This window comes from Brachionichthys hirsutus, unplaced genomic scaffold (genome assembly GCF_040956055.1).
Source record: "Brachionichthys hirsutus isolate HB-005 unplaced genomic scaffold, CSIRO-AGI_Bhir_v1 contig_815, whole genome shotgun sequence".
In the NCBI taxonomy this organism is placed as follows: Eukaryota; Metazoa; Chordata; class Actinopteri; order Lophiiformes; family Brachionichthyidae; genus Brachionichthys; species Brachionichthys hirsutus.
In genome coordinates, this window is record NW_027180761.1 from 12,769 (window position 1) to 34,218 (window position 21,450).

General features: G+C 52.6%; 1 protein-coding gene across 1 annotated transcript; it reads left to right on the forward strand.

Moving 5' to 3' along the window:
- Positions 1-943: 943 nt before the first annotated feature.
- On the forward strand, positions 944-16,778 carry LOC137916655 (galactosylgalactosylxylosylprotein 3-beta-glucuronosyltransferase 2-like). Its single transcript, XM_068759624.1, has 4 exons — positions 944-1,453; positions 9,514-9,658; positions 13,007-13,155; positions 16,692-16,778. Exons 1-4 carry the CDS (start codon positions 944-946, stop codon positions 16,776-16,778), a joined length of 891 nt encoding a protein of 296 aa, XP_068615725.1.
- Positions 16,779-21,450: the final 4,672 nt, after the last annotated feature.

The window sequence follows — 21,450 nt, forward strand, 5'->3', positions numbered from 1 at the left end:
GAACGCTGAGCCCGGAATGGATTCCCGATGGACCGCCGGCTCCGTGAAGACGAACCAACATGCAGGACGTCGGCTGAGCCCGTTTACACCGACAGAACCCGGATGGTTCTGGTTCCGGGCTCTTTCTGATTGAATCGTGACCAGCAGGGGGGGCGTCTATTTCTATATTGATCAAACCTTCTCCATTTAATTTCACACGAGGACATATTGCACTTTAATCTTCCTCATCTATTTGTAATCCTCTTCATCCTAGCTGACGCGTGCTGCTTGTCGGCTCCTTCTGATTTGGAATCAACCTACGGGGGGTAGGAATTTATAATTTCCCTCCTTCAGGGAGCCCCCCTGGGCTCCTCCGGGGACCCCTGGGGGTTTCGGGGTTTCCATGTCAGGCGACTCCTCATATCAAGTCCTCCTCGTTTTAAGCCTTCCTCCTCTCCCTGCTCCTCATCAGCAGACACCAATGCGCACAGCCCCCCCCCCCCCCCCCCTCCTCCCCTCTGCGCTGCACCTGCTCCCTGCTCCCCCCCCCCCCCCTCCCTTATTATCCCCAGACTCCGAGCAGCGCTCCGTTCTCTCAGAGTGATGCGCGGAGGCTGTGCGCGCCGGTGCGTTATCGCAGCCCGCAGAAGGGAACGCCGCTCCGGCTCGTTTTCCTCCTCCGGAAAGGCGCGCGGGAGGACAACGGGACATGGGAATTTATTTACCGGGACATTTGAGAGAGTGAGCTGGGGAGGGAAAGACAACGCGAGAGAAGAAGAGGAGGAGGAGGAGGAGGAGGGAAACTCGGGGAGACGGTCCCGCCGGGGCTGGGAACGCCGCTCAACGGTTCGGAGTTGGAAACAACCGGACTCCGGTCGCTGCGGTTCTGTTTGGAGGACGGGGCTCATTCCGGTTCGTGATGGAGTGAGTGGAAGCGGGGGGGCGCGGGAACTTCAGCCTCGCCATGAAATCGGTGTTCTTCAGCCGCTTCTTCATCCTGCTGCCGTGGGTGCTCATCGTCATCATCATGATCGACGTGGACAGTAAAAGGACGATCCGGGCTCCGGCCGCCGCCCGAATCGGGGGGGCGCAGCGGGCGGCGCGGCCCGGGTCACCCGCCGCCCAGCCGGTCATCTACGCCATCACCCCGACGTACACCCGCCCGGTGCAGAAAGCGGAGCTCACCCGGTTGGCCCATGCCTTTCGCCAGGTGCCCCGGTTCCACTGGATCGTCGTGGAGGACTCGACGACGCGCACGGATCTGGTGGCGCGCTTCCTGGCCCGGTGTGGCGTGCCGTTCACGCACCTGCACGTCTTCACGCCTCGCAGGTTCAAGCGCGCCGGGATGCCGCGCGCCACCGAACAGAGGAATGCGGCTCTCGCGTGGCTCCGGCAGCACCGGAACCGGCGGGACGTCGGGGTGGTCTTCTTCGCGGATGACGACAACACGTACAGCCTGGAGCTGTTCGAAGAGGTAACCCCGGTTTAACGTGCACGCGTGTTTGTGGATGAGGAGGTGAAAGAGGAGGTGAAAGAGGAGGTGGAAGAGGAGGTGGATGAGGGGGTGGATGACGAGTTGAAAGAGGAGGTGAAAGAGGAGGTGGAAGAGGAGGTGAAAGAGGAGGTGAAAGAGGAGGTGAAAGAGGAGGTGAAAGAGGAGGTGAAAGAGGAGGTGGATGAGGAGGTGGATGAGGAGGTGGAAGAGGAGGTGAAAGAGGAGGTGAAAGAGGAGGTGAAAGAGGAGGTGAAAGAGGAGGTGAAAGAGGAGGTGGATGAGGAGGTGGATGAGGAGGTGGATGAGGAGGTGGAAGAGGAGGTGAAAGAGGAGGTGAAAGAGAAGGTGAAAGAGGAGGTGGATGAGGAGGTGAAAGAGGAGGTGGATGAGGAGGTGCAGGGATTGTTTCCCGCTCAGGACGATTCTCAACCTGGTGTGACGCCGTCGATCATAAACGGGTTTACTTTTACTTCTTGTTCTTACCAGGAGTTCTGCAGAGCAGCAGGTTGTGGGTCAGATCTGGTCCCTGACTCACCTCCAGGTGTGATTGGATGCTCGTTGCTGTGGGCGGAGCCTGTGGTGAGCTGAAAACACATGTATTTAGCTTCGTTCACCACAACTCCCAGCTCCATCTTTTTAACTGGCGCTCCGGTCTTCCTGCACGGAATTCTGGGACGGGAGCAGACTTTGCTCCGTCGGGGGAGGGGGGGGGGGCAGCGGGTCGTGCCGTTGAGCCCGTTTCAGGGTTGATCTCCTTCCATCCTTTATTTGAGCTCTAACTGTTATTCTTAGAGGAGAAGTCTTTGTTGGGATCGGAACAGAATTCAAACGTTGGAATTCTCCAGTTCTTGAGGTGGATTGGATCCCACCGGAGCGCCGTTAGCCCCCCCCCCCCGGGACGCTGCGAGACCCGCCTGAACAGCCTCAGAGGTTACAGATCAATCCTATACTTTTGAAGGAGAGTCTTCAGAGAGGATGAGAGACGAGCGGAGGAGGGGAAAAAACCCGAGGGAGTGACAGAACGAGAGAAAAGAGAGATGGATGGCGCTCCCGCTTTACCTCGCCGTCGGGAGAATTAAAAAGGATTGCGTTTGTTGTGCGATGATGAAGGCGAGTCTCGCCGAGCGGACGCAAACCGTTACCGATAATGGACGACATTTCTTCTCTGGAACGTTTAAGCACAAATCCAAACTTCAGTTCAGTTCCTGAAAGCCAACCTGGACTCGAACCAGGGATGTGAAACGAGAGGCCGATCAAATGTTCCCGTGATTCCGGCTATATGAGTGATGAACGGTGGCGCCATGCTGGGCGGCGGCCTGTTGCTGCAGCCTGTCGTCGTGTGTAGTTTTCTAGCAACGGCTTCCTGTAGTTTCACCTCCAGCGGTAGCCCATTCCACGGTATCAATAAAGGACAGTACAGGTACGTGTGAAAACCCAAACGCGTACTAGGAAAGCACTTGGAGAGCGCAGACCTCCGCCAAGCCGCTCACTCCCTAAAAAAAAAAAAAACGTCTATCCGTTCGGCCACCGCCAATTCCAACGTGTCTCGGCAAAGGCAGCAGAAGCCGGACGTCCTTTGTGGAGGTATTGAAAGAGACATCATTGAAAGTGTCCCGGGCTCAACTGGACCCGTCTCCTCCGGTATCAAAGACAGAACAAAGACCTGCTCCGATGTGGAGACGACGCTCGTTAGGAACAAATTCTGAAGCGTCAAAGCGATCCAGAACCCAGGATCCTTTCTGGATCATCAAGTGCCTTGAGATGACTTTATGTTGTGATCTGGCGCTATATAAATAAAACTGAATTGAGTTGAATTGAATTTCTGGTAGCATTCCAGAATGTTATGTTGCTAACAGACAGACTAGGGGAGAGAGGAAGGCTGGCGAAAGCAGAACCTCCTCGGCTGTTTGGGTAACAACCCAGAGGACGGTCCAATCTAAAATGTAATTCCTGCATTTACAGATCCTCTGGAAATCCGGCTTTATTTGGAATAACACTCCGTCTCTCCGGCTTCCCACAGAGATTGGTGTCGGAACCTCTCCGCCGTGAGGCCGGCGAGCTCCTAGCGGAGTCGATTCCGATAGGTCGCCTCCGCAGCTCGCCGTAAAGTGCGTCTGTTTGATTTGTTGATGGCACATCGTCTTCCCGCCTGTTTCATTACCCGGCTCCTCTGAGCAGGTAATGGCCTGTCATAGAGAGATAATAGGCCGCCGTATGGCAGCAATAACCCGCAGGCGCTAACCGGTGGCGCCGCCCGTGCTCATTGTGGGCGGCGCCTTCAGAGGAAGAAACGATTTGACCGCGACAGCTCGGAATAATATTCCTTAGAATAATCAGGTGTGGGGTTTTCATGTAATGAAAAAAAAAAGAACAAATAAAGGTCAGATTCAGATTTTATCAAGCCCATTTAAAAGTATTAAATACACGGGGGGGGGGGGTTAATGGCCTCGTAAAAACCCGGGTCTCTTCCGAGAGAGGAAGACACATCAATACGTGAGGAAGAATAAAAAATGAAGGCAGTCACAGGAATAAAAGGTGAAGAAGAAGATCTGGAAGGAATCAGTGTATTTAATACTCTTAAATGGGCTTGATAAAATCTGAATTTGACCTTTTTTTGTTCTTTTTTTGCATGTCGAGAAAAGAACTGGATGGCATTAAGCAGTGCACGCACACACACACACACACACACACCACATCCGCAGCGTTTTGGGTCCCGCTGAGCCCAGGTTCTGGCTCCCACATGGGGTGACGCCATGGCAACCCAGTTCTACTGGTGACACTTTAAAGTGTGAACGTAAAAAGAAGGAAAGTCCAGGACAGGCGTGTAATCCTCCTCCTGCCGCCACGCCATTGGGCTTCAATCACACATGCAAACATTAATGGTGTGTCTGATCAGGTTCCCGGGACCTCAGCCCTGCAGGGAATAATGGGGGGGGGGGGGGGGGGCACAAAGCGAAGCTGCTGGGATGAGGGAACCAGAGCAAAACGGGAAATTCAATTTCCTCAAACCCCTATGAGCAATTATCATAATTACATAGTGTAGTGGGAGAAGGGAGGATCGGGGGGGGGAGCCGAAAGGAGCCGAAGCTCTGCAGTCGGATTTGGAGGAGGATGGGGGGAGAGGGGGGAAGGTGAGGGAAAGGTTAAAGGCAGCGCTGCAAAGGTAGAAATGTCCCCCCCCCCGACTCCGACCCCGACCCCAACCCGGTCTGTGGTATTTATCACACCTGCTCCATTAAAGCCCGGGCCCCTCCCAACAGCTGCAGGTGTGATGATTCCACTAAACACGGCGTGTGTTCTGCTTGACCAAAAACCGTCTGATGACGTCACGCACCAGCCGGGCGTGTCAGAGTGAAGTCTGATATCAGACAGGCTCCGATCACTGATTGATTTCCATCAATCTGTGTAAAAAAAACAACGACAAAGCGCTGAAGCTAAGCTAACACCGTGCTGCTGCTCATCAATGCAGGTGACAGCAAATATGCGTAGCAGTAAATCCACATTGTGACGTCACAGAAAACGCTACGCTAACTATGACAGAGAAATGCGTCTCATTTCCTCATGAATCCAGAAAGCGTTCCGGCTGCGCTAGCATCACGCGCCGCTGCATCGCGCTTTCACAGCCCGTCCCCGGCCGGCCCCGCTAATTTGATTCATTCATTTTCTCCCAGCTCATTTCTCGCCTCCGTTTCTGCGATTGTCCTCGCCGCGCATATTAACAACCCGCAGATAAAAATACACTTGATTAAAATCTCGCCCGGGCCTAGCCGCCCGAGCGCGCTAGCTACTCCGCGGCTCTTTCTCCTTGGGCAAGAGGCAGGAAGCACGAACATCCATTATGCATTTGATATTCTCCGTCATTAAGAGTCTCTTTGGGTGTAAACAAAACTCACTTCTCACCTGTTTGTTTGCCGGGGAGGGAGGCGGAGTTGATTACCAGACCGAGTCCCGGCGCGCCCAGACGGTCTCCTGGCAGCCGGTTGGATGAAATGTGATTTCCCTCTTTTATATTTTCCCTTTTGTTTTCTTGTAAATAGCACGCGTTTACCGGCGGAGCTTCATCTGATATTATTAGATTTATCGTTTGCTATCTCAGCGCGGCGTCTGCCCTTTGCCGAGCAGAGCCGCGTTGCTAACGAGCCGCTCCGAGTCCACCGATGAAGACTACGGGACCTTTACAGCTTCATCAGTGAAACAGTCCCGTCTTTGACTCACTTTAGTCACATGAAGATTTGATTTCGACACCTGTGACTCATCACTTTTACATTTTAGCCTTCAGAACTCATGAGACGCGCACCGCCTAGCTCCATGCTAACAAGCTAGTCGACAGCAGGCACCAGCGCTCACCTGACAGCTGCGAGGTCAAGTCTCCAGGTGAGGCCTAGCGCAAGCTAGCGGCTAGCTCCTGCTTTATCTATGCGCGGCCTTTGGGTATAACTCAATGGACTGAATTACGCTGAGGCGTAAACGCTACAGCGTTTTTGCACCAGTGCAGAAACCTATTTATTTCTGCTGACGGTTGTCGGCCTCATTTTCTACCCGAGTGCATCGATCTCCAACGAGGAAATGACGCGCCTTGCACCAGAAACCAATGAAGGACTAACGACCGCCGCCTTCAGACAGGAAATGTGTCGCTGCAGACAATGAGAACAGAAGAATGCGTATCGGAGCCACCGAACTTATTGAGTCAACCCCCCCCCCCCCCCCCCGTGGGGAAGCTGCAGACCCGGTTGTAGGTGACAGACCTGATCAGGAGGGTTCAGATTCTGCTGTCAGATATGGACCGGGTCACTGCAGCAACACAGACCTGAGATCAGCTGATGAAGTGAACCCATCCTGCGCCTGGCTTCACGCCGCTGTCGACGTTTAAAAATTAAAACGTTGGAATGTTCCTCCGAAACTCAAGCCCGTATGGATTCCATGTGGCGACGGTGAAAGTTGGTGCAAACTCATTAAATATGTTGTCGGCGTTCTGTTCTCACCCCGGGCGGAACAAACCACAGGCGTGACCCAAACACGCCAACGATCACTATTTGATCTTAATTCACATTTATTCCCTTTTTATTTCCAGAAACCCTTTCCATGAATAACATTGATTCTGGATCCGACCACAAACAAAACCCAACGTCTGGTGGAACCGGTTCTGATTCTGATGCCCGTTGAATAGTCGGTTTCCACCCCGCTCCTCCTCCATACTGTTCTGTGCAGGGTAATTAAATTACCCAGGGCTGAAATAAAATTACCTCTGAATGCAATGCGGCTCGTATTAGCTTCAAATCGCTGCTTAATGCAAATTGATGCCGCCGAGAAGATCCGGAGACTCGATTAGGATCATTTGCATAAATCTACCCAGGTGAATGGAAATGCTTTTTCTTTCTCACCTTTAACTCGGGCCTTGTTTTGGGCCCTTTTTATTACCCTCCCCAGCGGGGCGGGGCCGCACCCCAGCAGGTACCTGACTGTAAGTTTGTTGCTGCAGACCTCCTGCATCTCCTGGACCTCCTACATCCCCTGGACCTCCTGCATCTCCTGGACCTCCTACATCCCCTGGACCTCCTCCATCCCTGGACCCCCTCCATCCCCTGGACCCCCTCCATCCCCTGGACCCCCTTCATCCCCTGGAACTCCTCCATCCCCTAGACCTCCTCCATCCCCTGGACCAGTGCAGCTATTTCCTCTCTAATAATCTGCATATCTGATTTTTGAGGAGCGGAGCTGAAACCAGCGGATCATCAGCAGTCAAACTCGGACTTCGCCGCTAAGCCGAAATAACGATCGTACTCCAGGAACGCTCTGGGAACGACCATCGTGCTCAGTTGTCCTCTTTTTCTTTTCCGGTTTATCTTTCCCTTCGTAAAGCAGAGGAGGCGATGCTTTGAAAACCGGCCTGAGAGAGAGAGAGGGCGGGAACAAAGGGGGAGGTTTAAGACTCACCCGGGAGAACACGGTCCACGGCGCCATCGGGGAACAGCTTCAAAGCTGCTGATGCCATCCAGGAACAGCGTGAGAGGGAGGATGAAAGCAAGGAAAGGAGGGAAGGAGGGAAGGAGGGAAGGACAGCCGAATGCTTCCCAATCTAAAGACTTCTGACAGTTCAGCTTCAATCCGATCCTCATCGTCTTTATCTCGCTGCCTTAAACACACATCAGCTTCTTTCTCTTGGGGTCCCTTAATCATAACAACGCACTATAAAAGCACACAGCATGGGATCATGGGAAATGATGTCTTCACTGCCAGCAATTAGCATCTATCAGAGAATCAGACACTTCTCTTGGCTTGAATCCGTCAGATAACGACGCTTTCATCCTCTGAGTTTGTAGATTTGCTGCTTTGACTTCTCGCTCCTCGCTCTGGAACACGGGAGGCCATGTTTTTATGTGACTCGACAGCCTCTCTGGCTTCTGAGGAACCCATTTCTCTCATTCCTGTCCAACAGCGAGAGCAGATCTTTGCTGCTCGTGTAGCGTTTGAGTGCTCCGTACATTTCGCCTCCGTGCTCGGCGCTCTGACTTTACGTCATCGCCCTTGACTGATGATCTGGAGTCCTCTTTGCGACCCACCTTACCTGATGGACAGGTGTAATCACGCTCACGTCATTTGCATATTAGCTGATGTGGCTGTTAGATGCTACTCCCTCCGCCGTCGGTCGATCTGAGCTGCGTGCGAGTAGAGACTTCTTCATCTCCACGCCGTCTCCAGCGGGGTCCCACGCGCGCCGCTGGCGGCAGACGTCCCCTAATTGGGCCCGTCAACGGCTGATTGACGGTTTCCTTCCATCACGAATACGTCGACGCCGATCTTCTCTGCACCTGATTGGAAGCTCGCTGGGATGTCATTGGCAGCTTCTTACATATAAACTCAGCGAGAACGTCCAATCTGGTGTAAATTATTCATCAAAAAGCTTTTAGTCCGTTCCCATCTCGGCTGTTCTTCGTCCTCCGGCCGCCGACGTCTTCCTCTGCGATTGTTTGGAGGTTTGCAACACTTCGGTAAAATCCTCTGTATTTATTGGGCCGGGCCTAAACGTGGTTTCCCGTGGCTGTAAAAGCCAGCGCTCCGTGTGATGTCTGGGCGCCGGCGACTCCCGTCCTCGCTCGCCCTCGCCTCCCCCCACCTCCACCCGTCTTTTATCTTGCTCTCCTTCCCGTTTGTCGTCGCGGCGCTTCTGGCTGCGTGCGAATTCATTCGCTGTGAGAATGGAAGGAAGTTTCATTTCGTCCTCTATTCGGTTTCGCCTCAGACTCCCAGCTCTAAATGCTCTAATCACTCATGCAAACTGACACACAAGTAATTCACTTCAGAGCCAACGGCGCCGGCGAGCGTTCGCTGACTTCCTCACCGTAATGCGTCCACGCCGAACGGACATCGCCCCGAGGCTCAGGCTCCATTTCCAATTTGCTTCTCTCAGATTGTGGGAGGAGATTGATGAGAAGAATGGATCAGCCATCACAGCGTTTTGTTTGCCTCGTCCCGGAGAGGAGGGCAGTTCTTCAACGTTCTGTTGGACCTTTACACCCTCTATGCGTCCCTCTGACACGTAAAAGGAGGATGGACACCTTTTGACACCCTCTATGCGTCCTTCTGACACGTCAAAGGAGGATGGACTCCTTTTGACACCCTCTATGCGTCCCTCTGACACGTCAAAGGAGGATGGACACCTTTTGACACCCTCTATGTGTCCCTCTGACACGTAAAAGGAGGATGGACACCTTTTGACACCCTCTATGCGTCCCTCTGACACGTAAAAGGAGGATGGACACCTTTTGACACCCTCTATGCGTCCCTCTGACACGTCAAAGGAGGATGGACTCCTTTTGACACCCTCTATGCGTCCCTCTGACACGTCAAAGGAGGATGGACACCTTTTGACACCCTCTATGCGTCCCTCTGACACGTCAAAGGAGGATGGACACCTTTTGACACCCTCTATGCGTCCCTCTGACACGTCAAAGGAGGATGGACACCTCTGTGCTTGCATCAGTTTCAAATTGATGCATTTGCGTTCTGCTTTGAGTGAATGCCGTTTTCCTTCTTTGCAGATGCGGAGCACTCGAGGTGTGTCTGTTTGGCCGGTGGGATTCGTAGGAGGGAGGGCGTATGAGCGCCCCCTGGTGTCCGGGGGTAAAGTTGTGGGCTGGTACACCGGCTGGAGACCAGACCGGCCCTTCGCCACCGACATGGCAGGTAAGGAGCGCCTGAACGCTCTGCCGATCCGATACCGCGTTTGATTCCCGACACCAGCAGGATGGATTCAAAATGGATCTTAATTGACTCCAACAGAGAATTCCGGTTCCATCTGGAGCTCAAACTTAAATAGGAATAGTCAAATATCCCGTCGAAGCCTCCCATTACTCATTCGTGTCTGACCTGCTGAAAGGTTCCGGTGCTTTCTTTAGACATGAAAGTATTGATCATACATTGATTACTGGACAGTGACAGTCTATGTGACTGTTTTGTTTCCACGAGTTAAACCTGAATAAATCTGACAACCTTTCTATCGAGCGTCTGTTTTTTTCAGGCAATAAATCTACCATAAAACGAGATCTGATTGTACCAATTTAGCATTCCGAGCGCTACTCCCCCACCCGGGAGCGCCGCTGCTACGCTAACTGATTGTTTATTCCTGAGATAAATCACGAAAGCAAGATTGCAGAGTTGAAACTAATGTGAAAAGCAACAGAATAGATGAGATCAGAACGGCGCCGGCACCGGTCCGTTATCAGCAACAGGGTGCCGGGGTCACGGGAGTGGGTACTCGGTTTTAGTTGCTGAAGCTCCCTGAAATTAAGACAACTCTAAAAAAAATACTACATCTTCCAGAGGGAGGTCACCAGGTAACCAGTGGCGACGACTTACAGAGGAATTGGGTGCCGGAACTGCTTACGGGCTAAATGCTAACGGAAGCTAAACAGCTCTAGCAATGGTGTTGCAGAAGGTGCATTTCTGATAATGTTCAGGACGAGACGACGACGATGTGATGTCATCGCATCGCAGAGTGTTTGAATCCATTCCATTGGAAGTTCGTGACGTGGCAGCGCCTGGGATGAGAAAGACGCGATCCAGGTTTAAAGCAGATCCCGATCAAGTTGTGTCTCCAGGAAATTTCACTCAAACATTTGTCGTTTGCTCAAACAGCAGGACTGTAAAAAAAAAAAAAAACTTTCATCATGAAACTTGGGGCAGGAAAAAAGGTCCATCCCATAACTGTGGAGCGCCGATAAAGGGGCGATTCCCTGGAAGCAACAATTCAAGTTTCTCTTCCCAAACACGCATGTTGGGATAGATGAAGTCGTCTGAACTGGACAGAAACCATGTCTCTTTTTTCCTTTCTTTGCACCACACACACACACACACACACACACACACACACACACACACACACACACACGCTCCAATTATCAGCCTTGCTTTTGAACAGCGTTTTATAATTACACTGTCAATTTGCGCCGCTAAGATTTACAGCCTTGCTCGTATTACGAAGTGTATTTTTCCCTTCACGTTCTGCAGGAACAACGACGAGAATGGCCCAAACTTTATTCACTCTTAAATTCTCATTCATCGGACCGCAGCGCCGAGTGAGAGCTCGTGCGTGTCCCGGTGGCGTTGCGTTGCGCCGCGCCGCGCCGCATTGTTAGCCGTCTGCCAGCTATTGTTCCGTCTCTCATACCAGCAATTGAGCATTTGCACAAATACACATTCAATTATTAGAACACACCTGCCGGCTCGTGATTGGATGTGGACACACGCAGTTTCAGAAACAAAACCAGGTAATTAAACGCACGCATGTTTACGACTGTCCACAGCAAACACGAAGCGCCTGCAGGCGCGTAACAACCAACACAAAGACAGCCGTCCTTTTGTTGAGGAGCGTCTCCTGCCTTCGGGGAGTGTTTAGAACGCAATGCTCCTGATCATCAGGTAACACGAATGTCCTCAACCCAACTCACGTTCTCTCAAGCTGCTAATGAGGCTAGCATCTGGAGGCTACGCTTGCTGCGATTAGCTTATCGCACCCTAAGCCGTGTCCGGTTGGGTTTCACCGACACTCAGCGGGAAAGACGAAGCTACGATTTAAACAGCTCCGGTATCGCGTCCTGCCTCGTTGCCCCAAAAAGGGGAATAAATGGGTGCGAGCAATCATGAAGGCCAGCGCTAGCGGGTCAGACGTAAAGTGGGCCGAAGCTAGCCTGGAGAAACACGGCTCAGATAAACGTAGAGCTCCACGTCAGGGAACGGCTGCAGGTGAGGAACCTCCTATCTTTTAATTGCTCTGATATTTGCTTCACCTGAGCCGCATTTATCTCTGTGATTAGCCGTTAGCATTATCCGTTAGCATAGAGATAACCCGACGGCCGCCATTAAACCAGGCTGAGAACGTTCACCCGACTTTCCTTCTGAGGTTACAGACGGGACGCTTTTTGGGCGACGGCACTATCCTCCGTTTAACACGTTTCCGTGCCAACCGTTTCTCTGCGCAACCAATCGCACGGCGGCCTTCAGGCCGGGGGGCGCGGTAACCTCAGGAGGGATGCGGCCGGCGGACGAAAAAAGGCGGCTTGAACGCTGAATTATTTGTGGTGAATTGTGAGCCGCCTATAAATGATTTGCATAAACAAATATTCCGCCATCGCGAGGAGAACCTGCGCCCGGAAGATTGCAGAATCTTCTGATAACACCTTCTGCCACTCAGCATCGCTCGGAGGAGCGCCGCTCGGCTTCGAGCTACGCCCACGCTTTCACTTTTCCCGTCTCAACGGGTGATTTAAGTGCCGAACCAATTTACTCCAAAACATGTGCTTCAATTTGAGCCGGTGTGTTTTTCTGAATTTCCAGGCAGCCGCCGTTTTCAGTATGAAAATGAACTCGACTGCCGGCTGACGCCTCCAGTCCGGATTCCTATTCTTTTACTGGCGCTCTCACGTCTTTTCAACCACAGGATTTCTTTTCCATCGCGAACAGAGACGTGAATGAAACGCGTCGCCTTCAGGGTCAGACGACACGTCGGACACATTAAGGTCCGGTCCCATCCCTGCCCCTCAGTTTCATTCCCATTTCTTTCGGGGATGGAGGGGAAGCGACCATCGACCCCTCTCGGGGGGGATACGAGCACGCGATGGAAGGGGTTAGCTTAGCATGTAGCCACACGTCAACCTCTCAACCTTGAATCCTATTTCTGCTTGTGAGGCTCTTTGTTTTGCGAGTAATTGTGCAGTGACAGATTTTTCTCCCTCTGCTGCCAATTCTTTTAATCAGGTTGATTGAATCTGGGGGCGAGCCAGCCATTAATCTGCACCCCTCCTCCACAGCATCCCGCCTGAACTCCTCCCCTTCTCGTCCAGAGCGCCATTATCTCAGGAGGATGGCGGCCCCCCGCGTTAAATGAGCCATTAGATTCACTAATGCGCGCGCTCGTTTTCATCTGGCTTTACAATAGACCCATAATGTGAATTTAATCTTTTCTGGCTAACCCTGACCATTCTTGCCCCCCCCCCCCCCCCCCAACACACACACACACACCTTTCTCCGCCTCAGGTTTCGCAGTGAACCTCCAGGTGATCCTGGTGAACCCGCGGGCGCAGTTCAAGCGGCGCGGATCCCAACCGGGGATGCAGGAGTCGGACTTCCTGAAGCAGATCACCAAGGTGACGGAGTTGGAGCCCAAAGCCGACAACTGCACCCGGGTCAGTAACGAGTTGACAAAGGTCCTACCGACCAATCACATCTCAGGAAAGTGCCGCGCCCATTCAGCAGAGACGTGTCGAAGCGCTTGTTTTATTTTTAGCATATTTAATATTTGCTGAAACAGCGGCTCCACATTCGTTTAGCTACACAAATGCAATTATAGTCGCATCTATTTGCGCGTCAACGATGGGGCTGTGATTTAATTAGCCTATTAATTTAGCGTCAACACAAACCTGTCGAGTGGTTTTTGTGTAATTCTGCGAACAATCAAAGTAACACACATTTAGGATTTAGGCAGAAACTGGATTGTTTCTAAGAACGTTTACTCCTAAAATGATTAGAATGAATCTACATTCATGCAAACCTGAAATACTGTTCCACTCTTTACTCGTACGAGGGTCAAAGGTCGTGGCTGCCGTCACAGACGTTCGTCTTCTCTCTCATACGTCTGACGGGGAGGATCGGTCAGTAATCTCGGGCCCGGGTTTTGACGGCCGCCCCGTTTATCTGCGTTAATCCCGCTCTGCTCTGTGTCAGATATTAAACTGCGCCATCAATTCTCGTTGTGAGCTTAGATCGATGCAGCTCATCGCAAATCAGCGTAGCCTCTGTTGGCGCTTGGTTTTATGGGGCCACTTGTCGCCCTGACAACCATCGGCCTCACAGAACGTCCTGCGAGTAATGGACGCATCACGCAGCATTATTTCTCCCGCCTAGAACTCTCCGGTCGGTCAAAGGAGCGCAGGGATTACGTGACGCTGTTGGCAGTGGGCGTGATAATGTCATTTCCTCTTCTGAGGAAGAGTGAACCAGTTTCTTTTATAGCACATAATCCAGGCGACGGGAAGAAAACGATTAACCGTTGGAGTCAGCTCTGACCACAGACCACGAAGCACAGAAATGATTTCTTTCCTCCTAGCTGAGTCACCACCCTACGCCCGTCTGTCCACCGTCAGCAGCTTCCTCACCTGGAACCAACAAATACGAAATCTAACTTCGCCATATGCGCGCAGGTTAGAGTGGCGCCGTCGCTCCCTGGTGGGTTATGGGTAAATGCTTCCTGCAGGGAATAGGATAAAGACCCCAGGAGGCGGTGGATCATAATTCACCGCCGCTGTGCTGAAGCTATCATCATCATTATCAGCCCCATTACACTAATGGGGGGGGGGCTCTGCTGCTGATAGTAACACAGACCATTAGCGGGCTGTGACATCATCAGTCATCGGCCAGCGTGGCTTTGACAAGAAAATGTCACATCAGTGTTGAGCCCGGCAGTGACAGAAGCAGCGGGATGTGACATCATCGCTTACGAAGCCGCTGAGGCGGTGACACGACTACGTTTTATAATCGTGCAGCGTCAACAAATAGACGTTTATCTTCAAGGTTTCTGTGCATTTTCAGAAAACTGATTCCTTGATGTTTTAGATCTGAGATGTGAAACATCCGTTTGGTTTTATCAGTTCGAAAGTTGTGATCAATTCAATAAAGGACAAACTAATATAGACAGTAACCCTCCACACCAGCAGGCGGCGCTGCAGAAATAAGCAACTTTGAAGTGAGATTTTACAGGTGAGTATTTCTCGACAGGTTATTATCCCCACTGTGCTAGATTTCCAATTTCTCGACTCTCATTGGTTATTTCCTCTGCATTGGATCAAACACACGGCTTCTGATTGGTAGATTGTCACTATGGTTACAGATAACTAAATTCAAGTTTCAAGTTTTTTTCTGTCAATAACAAACACATTAAGATGGTAATAGAAGACTTGAAGGAATAAAATTACAGAAGTATCACATGAGCACTTTCCGGCCAATCAGAGTCGCCCCTCCAGGGAGTTAAACGACATGAAAGGAGGCCATCGGTCAGATTTCTGCAACCTCCAGATTAAAGTAGCTCTGAAATCCATCTGAACAGCTATGATTGAGATCATTAGATTTCCTTCCCCTCATCGAAGGCCAAAAGTCCAATCTCGTCCCACTCCGAGGGAGGTGTTGGGGGGTCAGGTCGCCGAGCCTGAAACCCGACCTCGACAGAGGAGGGCAGAGAAGATCGGGTCATTATCTGGAGACGACCGACAGGAGCGGTGATGTAGTTAGAGCGGGACGGTAATGGCGGCAGACGGCACCGACAGGACGAGAGAGGAGGGGACGGCGGGGACAGATGGAGACAGATGGAAGCACAGGAGGAAGAGGATAAGGAACAGAGGAGGTGAACGCCTGCGCAGGGGAACGAGGAAGAGGACGGAAAGAGGAAGGACGAGCGGCTGAGACGCAAACATTTATTTTATTCTCATTGATTTCCAGCTTAAACTTAATTATCCCAATTATCACTGTGTCTCTGACCACCGTCCCATCAAAGGGACGCTGAAGAGCATCCTCAGAGGACAGCCGTAAACCTGGTCAAGCTTTTTGTCCTCAAGTTGCCTCAGGGAGGAAAAGAAAGGAGGGAGGAGGACGGAGAGGTAAAAGAAGCGCAAAGCCGTGAGAGGAAAAAGTGGACGTGATGAACGAGGAGCGGAGGAGGAGGAGGAGGAGGTGTGCGTCCAGGGGAACGAGGAGGGCAGTCTTGCTGCATAATTGGCGAGCGTGCACGTACGCGTGCACGGACTCAGACATGCTCAGCACCGTTTTCCCCACAGCTTTGCAGAGATGCTTTAGTGGCTGCTACGTTAGCCTCGTTAGATATGCAAAGTGGGCCAATTAGCAGCACAGTGGGCAGGAAGTGACACGTTCCACCTGAAGAAGCCCAGAAACAGCAGCAGCCAGCAATAAATCATCCCCGTGTGTGCGTGCGCGTGTGCGTGTGCGTGCGTGTGCGTGCGTGTGTGTCTGACGGAAATTTCACACAGGACAATTATAAGATCATTGGTTTTTTGGTACAAAAAAAAGGAAACTGATTCCTAATCCAAATAACTTCCTGGAGCACGTCCATCTGCTTCCATTGTGATGGGGGTGGGGCTGGGGGCTGGGGGCTGGGGGCTGGGGGTGCTGCCCCCCCCCCCCCCCCCCCCACTGGTGTATTGCTGTGAAATTGGGCTGCAAACATTCGCAGCGATCGTTTCGACTTACTCCGTTTCAGGAGTCAGACCGGTTCCCCCCCCCCCCCCCCCCCCATTTGTGGAGCGTCACATTCAACAAGCCGACGACGCAAATTCGAGACGAGTTTCACCGAAAAGACGGCACCGCGCAGCACGAGTCGCCACGTGGATCAGTATCAACTGCAGCAGAACGGCGTCCGATCTTTGCATCAATACGTAACGACACGCGACCGGATCCGGCGGGATCGAGTTCTTTCTTTTGCCAAAATATATTTTTGGTTTTAGGATCAAATCCAGCAATTAAAGAAAAGGAGAGAAACAAGCAGGCAGATTGTTCAACCCTAACGCCGGGATTAAATGCTAGGTCGTCTGCAAAGAATGGCGCCTCCGGACTAGCCTCTGCCATCCGTCCTGCATCCGTCCTGCATCCGTCCTGCATTCAGCACCCAGAACCTCCCACACCAGCACATTCCCTCACCCCTCTTCTCTCTCCCCAGGTGCTGGTTTGGCATACTCGCACAGAGAAACCTCACCTGGCGAACGAGCCCAAACATCGGAAAGACACCGTGGTCATCGAGGTGTGACGGGACGGCGGGACGGCGGGACAGCGGGACGCCGGCCCTGCCTCTCCGGATCAGACGATCTGTTGACGAACTCTGAGGAACTGCATGATTCTGGCCGCCGGTCAAACGTGACCTCTGAGAACTGGACTCCAGTGGATGCGATGAGCAAACGGGGACGATGGACTCGTCTTTCCCTCCATTTACAACTTGATGAAAAAAAAAACAAAGAAAGTATAAATGTAAAGATTACACGCCACGCGAATCGTCTTTAATCGACAACACGTCACCGTCAAACGAAGTCTGAGATTACTACTAATACAGACACCAGAAGCATAGAGCTGGTATTAGGATGCTGTTAGCATATTGCTAGCTTAGCATATGGGATGTAAAGCTCGAGCGCACTAGCGTAGCCCTGCGTCGAGTGCTTGATAGAAATGATTAAACAGAACTTCAGGGACCGAAAAGCCCAACTCCCTCGAGCCCCTTTGAATTAAGTTAAAATAAAAATTCCGATTATTTGCCCACATTTCATCCAAATCCCTCAACCCCCCCCAACAAATAAATCAAGGGAAGTCCTCCACAGCTGGGGGTAAAGGTGATGCCATCAGTATTGTGTTCAACGGCTGCTGTTTTGTTATGCTGAGCTAGGCTAGGCTAGGCTAGGCTAGGCCCAACTCCAGCTCTGTTCACTGCTTCTGACATCGGTTCTCATTTTCCCCAACAACAGGAAGCTGCGTTTCCACCTCACACAAATAAAACACTGAGAGACGTTTCTGCTGCAGCCTCGTCTTTACAGCGGCTCAGGTCGACCTCGTGACGCTACGCTCGCCCTGGACCGATCGTACGGAACGATCCGGAACGACCACCGATGAACGGGATCTGGACTCAGGAACGTCCCTGCTGACGGGATGGGGTCGATAATACGGCCTGCGTGGGTGACGGCAACGAAAACGCGCCTCTCAACTAAACACGCCCACCACCGGGCGGCGGTTCAGAGGCGGCCGTGGGGGCGGAAATAAAACGGGATGAAATCCAGGATTCCACAGCCTTTATTTGAAACCACCGTTTTGTAGAACTTGAAACAAAACAAAATACTTTTACAAACACTGGACAGAAACAAACATCCTGTTTATGTTTTTGAATGACACCTCGAGGCACCGGAAATGTAAACGCGTAACAAACAAACCTGGAGGACGTTTTTTTTTTTACGTTGTTAGCTACAGTTATTGCCTCGCAGAGAAACGCTCTTGTGTGGCATTCATACTGACCCCCCCCCCCGAACGGGACGGGACCCATCCAGCATTTTCATCCAGGTCCCGTTTAGCTTGACCTGTCCAATCAGGTTCCTCCATTCCAGCCCTCTGATTGGTCGTCCAGGTTTATTTGCTTCAGGCTAACGCACGGCAACGCGCTACAATAAGAATTCCTCAGTCCTCAGAGAGTCGCGGCATCGACCAATCAGGCGCTCTCTCTGTAAAAGGTTCGCATCCCAATGCTCAAAGGATCGTCTGCTACTGCGAGGGGGGGGGGGGGGGGACGATTACAGCACACACAGGAGAGGAAGGGGTGAGGAGGGGCAGCGCAGACCAACCACAAGAGAGCCGTAGCTACAGCGGTGTTGAAAGGCTAATCGCTAACTAGCCATTTGGGTAAAGATATAATATTCCTAGAATAAACGCTCGGAGCTGCTTCCTCCTCATGTCCGGACGCTTCCTCCCCCCGTCCGGACGCTTCCTCCTCCCGTCCGGACGCTTCCTCCTCCCGTCCGGATGCTTCCGTCTCTTCAGTCAACAACAGCTAAAATAAAAGTGAAGATGAAAAGAAGTGGAAACTGCTGCCCGTCTTTCATTCTTCCACTCCGTCCAGTGTGATGTCATCTTAAAGGGACCGTGGTGAGGGAGCGTGGGGAGTGTCGGGGGGGTGGGGGGCGTTCGAGCCAGGCAAACGCCCCCCCCCCCCCCCCGCTGTGCGTTGTTTATCCAGACAGGTGGGTCGAGAGAAGGCGTGGCCGTTTTGTTGCCGCTCATCCTCCGGACCCGCTTCTCCTCACTTCCACAGCTGGGTGCTGAGGGTCTGGCCGGACGGCGGGGGCGGGGCTGAGGGCCAACCGGCCGCGGGGGCCACCGACTGGCTGAAGGGGGCCGCCGCCGGCCCGCCGCCGCTCACGGCCAAGCCTGACATTTGCTGGGTCATCTGAACGAGAGAGAAAAGAGGAATCAGTCATTCCTCTTCACTCCGCCCCCAGATCCCTGCCCCCCCCCCCCGCCCCCACCTAGACTCCACCCCCAGATCCCCCCCCCCACTTCACCTCCATCTCATCTATTATTAATGCTCATCTAGAATGTACAATCTGGTCATCTGAGCGCTGTGGCTGTGCGTGTGTGTGTGATGTGTGTGTGTGTGATGTGTGTGTGTGTGTGTGATGTGTGTGTGAGTGTGTGCGTGTGTGATGTGTGTGTGTGTGTGATGTGCGTGTGTGTGTGTGTGTGTGTGTGATGTGCTGTGTGTGTGTGTGTGTGTGTGGAGTGTGTGTGTGTGATGTGTGTGTGAGTGTGTGTGTGTGATGTGTGTGTGTGTGTGATGTGCGTGTGTGTGTGATGTGCGTGTGTGTGTGTGATGTGCGTGTGTGATGTGTGTGTGTGTGTGTGATGTGCGTGTGTGTGTGTGTGTGTGTGATGTGCGTGTGTGTGTGTGCGTGTGTGATGTGCGTGTGTGTGTGTGTGTGATGTGCGTGTGTGTGTGTGTGTGTGATGTGCGTGTGTGTGTGATGTGTGTGTGTGTGATGTGTGTGTGTGTGTGTGTGATGTGTGTGTGTGTGTGTGTGATGTGTGTGTGTGCGTGTGTGTGTGATGTGTGTGCGTGTGTGTGTGATGTGTGTGTGTGTGATGTGTGTGTGTGTGTGTGTGTGATGTGTGTGTGTGTGTGTGTGTGATGTGTGTGTGTGTGTGTGATGTGCTTGAACAGGAAGCTCCTCCTCATCAGTCTGCTTCCTCACCGAGGACGTGTTTGCGTTACCTGGCCCACGTTCCACTGTCCTTGCTGCACGCAGTAGACGTTCTGTCCCTGATTGGCTGACGCCCCGCCCTGCTGCACTCCTACGTAGCGCTGGTGGGCGGAGCCACGCTGGACATCACGGCCCCTCCTCCCATCATGGTGGCTGGCGGAGCAGCTCCGCCCATTCCTGGAGCAAAACCCTGCGGCGTGTACGGCATCTGAGGCTGGCCTATGTACAGGCCTGCCGTACGCACGCACACACACACATGCACGCACGCACACGCACACGCACGCACACACACACACACCACCTCATCAAAGACGTGCCCTCAGTGTCAGCTTCTCATGCAGCCGAAGAACATCGATGCGCACACGAAGCTGCTGCTCAGATCTGCTGGTTATTATCCTCCACGTACCGAAGTGTGTGTGTGTGTGTGTGTGTGTGTGTGTGTGTGTGCGTGCGTGCGTGCGTGTGTGTGTGTGCGCGTCCAGCCTACACGCGAACATAAACAGTCTTGGCCCATCACAACGGAGATGAGAGCGGCTCTGCAGACGCCTCTATTTTTACCGCTGCAGAGGGACTCCGGTAAAAGCAGCGCCGAGTACCCCTGCCTGCGTTTCTCCGCGCCGACCTTTCACCTTCCTTCGCTCTGCGCCGTTGCTCTGATGCGTGCGTTAAAGTGTGTCGCCGTGCCTCCGCGTACGACTGAGCGCGAGTCGTTCAGCTCGTATCGCTGCCTCTCCTCCGTCTGCGTGAGCCGTTCGCTTCCATTCTACACCTACGGCACGTTTAAAAAGGCGAGACGCTCGCCGCCACCGAGACGCTCGCCGCCACCGAGCCGCTCGCCGCCACCGAGCCGCCACCGAGACGCTCGCCGCCACCGAGCCGCTCGCCGCCATCGGGCACCGAAGCGTCTCGGATGACGCTTTTGTATCGTTGTGCGTCTGAACACACTCTAAACCAGGGGTGGGCAAACATTTTGACTCGCGGGCCACAATAGGTTCTAAAATTTGACAGAGGGGCCGGACCGAGAACAGATGGATGGAGTATTTCTGTGAGCGAATATAAATGACACATGAAAGCTTGCATTAAAGGTTTTGGCCTTTTACAGGTAGCATTACAGGGAAAAGGTTAAATGAATGAGGTTTAATTATAATACAATTTTATTTAATGATATAATTTAGACAAGTTTGGCGGGCCGGATTAAATAGCCCAACGGGCCGCATATGGCCCCCCGCCGGGCCTGGGTTTGCCCATGCCTGCTCTAAACACAACGCATTGTGTATTCATTGTGTTTGTCGTGTCTGAAGACTCGACGGCTCCGCCTCCTCGTCACCTCGCCGCCGGCTCCGCCTCCATTGGTTGAACGGAGCTCCTCACATCAAACCGTTACCTGCTGATCCCGTTTTAGGGGCAGCGATGACGCGACTCCACACTTGTGTTTTATATCGTCGTGGAGGAAGATCAATATTTAAAGTGGGTTTCCGTTTACGCCGAATCCCGAGGGAAACGTCTGCGAGCGGCTAAATGCTGCGCTAGCGTGCCGCTCGCCGCTCGCCTGCTGACGGGGGCTCAGCAGGGATTTATCAGGGGCTTTTACAATAAATAAATAAAAAAACAGCAACCTGCTGCTGGATGAAGCCAAAACACAATGTGAAAATGACTCTCATGTGCTGGAATCAGGTGCAACAGTCCACA

What these genes read in the sequence shown, in the direction of transcription:
- LOC137916655 (XM_068759624.1), top strand. Translation starts at nt 944, where the DNA reads ATGAAATCGGTGTTCTTCAGCCGCTTCTTCATCCTGCTGCCGTGGGTG. An exon ending in GCCTGGAGCTGTTCGAAGAG is followed by an intron (nt 1,454 to 9,513) that starts GTAACCCCGGTT and finishes CCTTCTTTGCAG; the next exon opens with ATGCGGAGCACTCGAGGTGT. An exon ending in CTTCGCCACCGACATGGCAG is followed by an intron (nt 9,659 to 13,006) that starts GTAAGGAGCGCC and finishes TCTCCGCCTCAG; the next exon opens with GTTTCGCAGTGAACCTCCAG.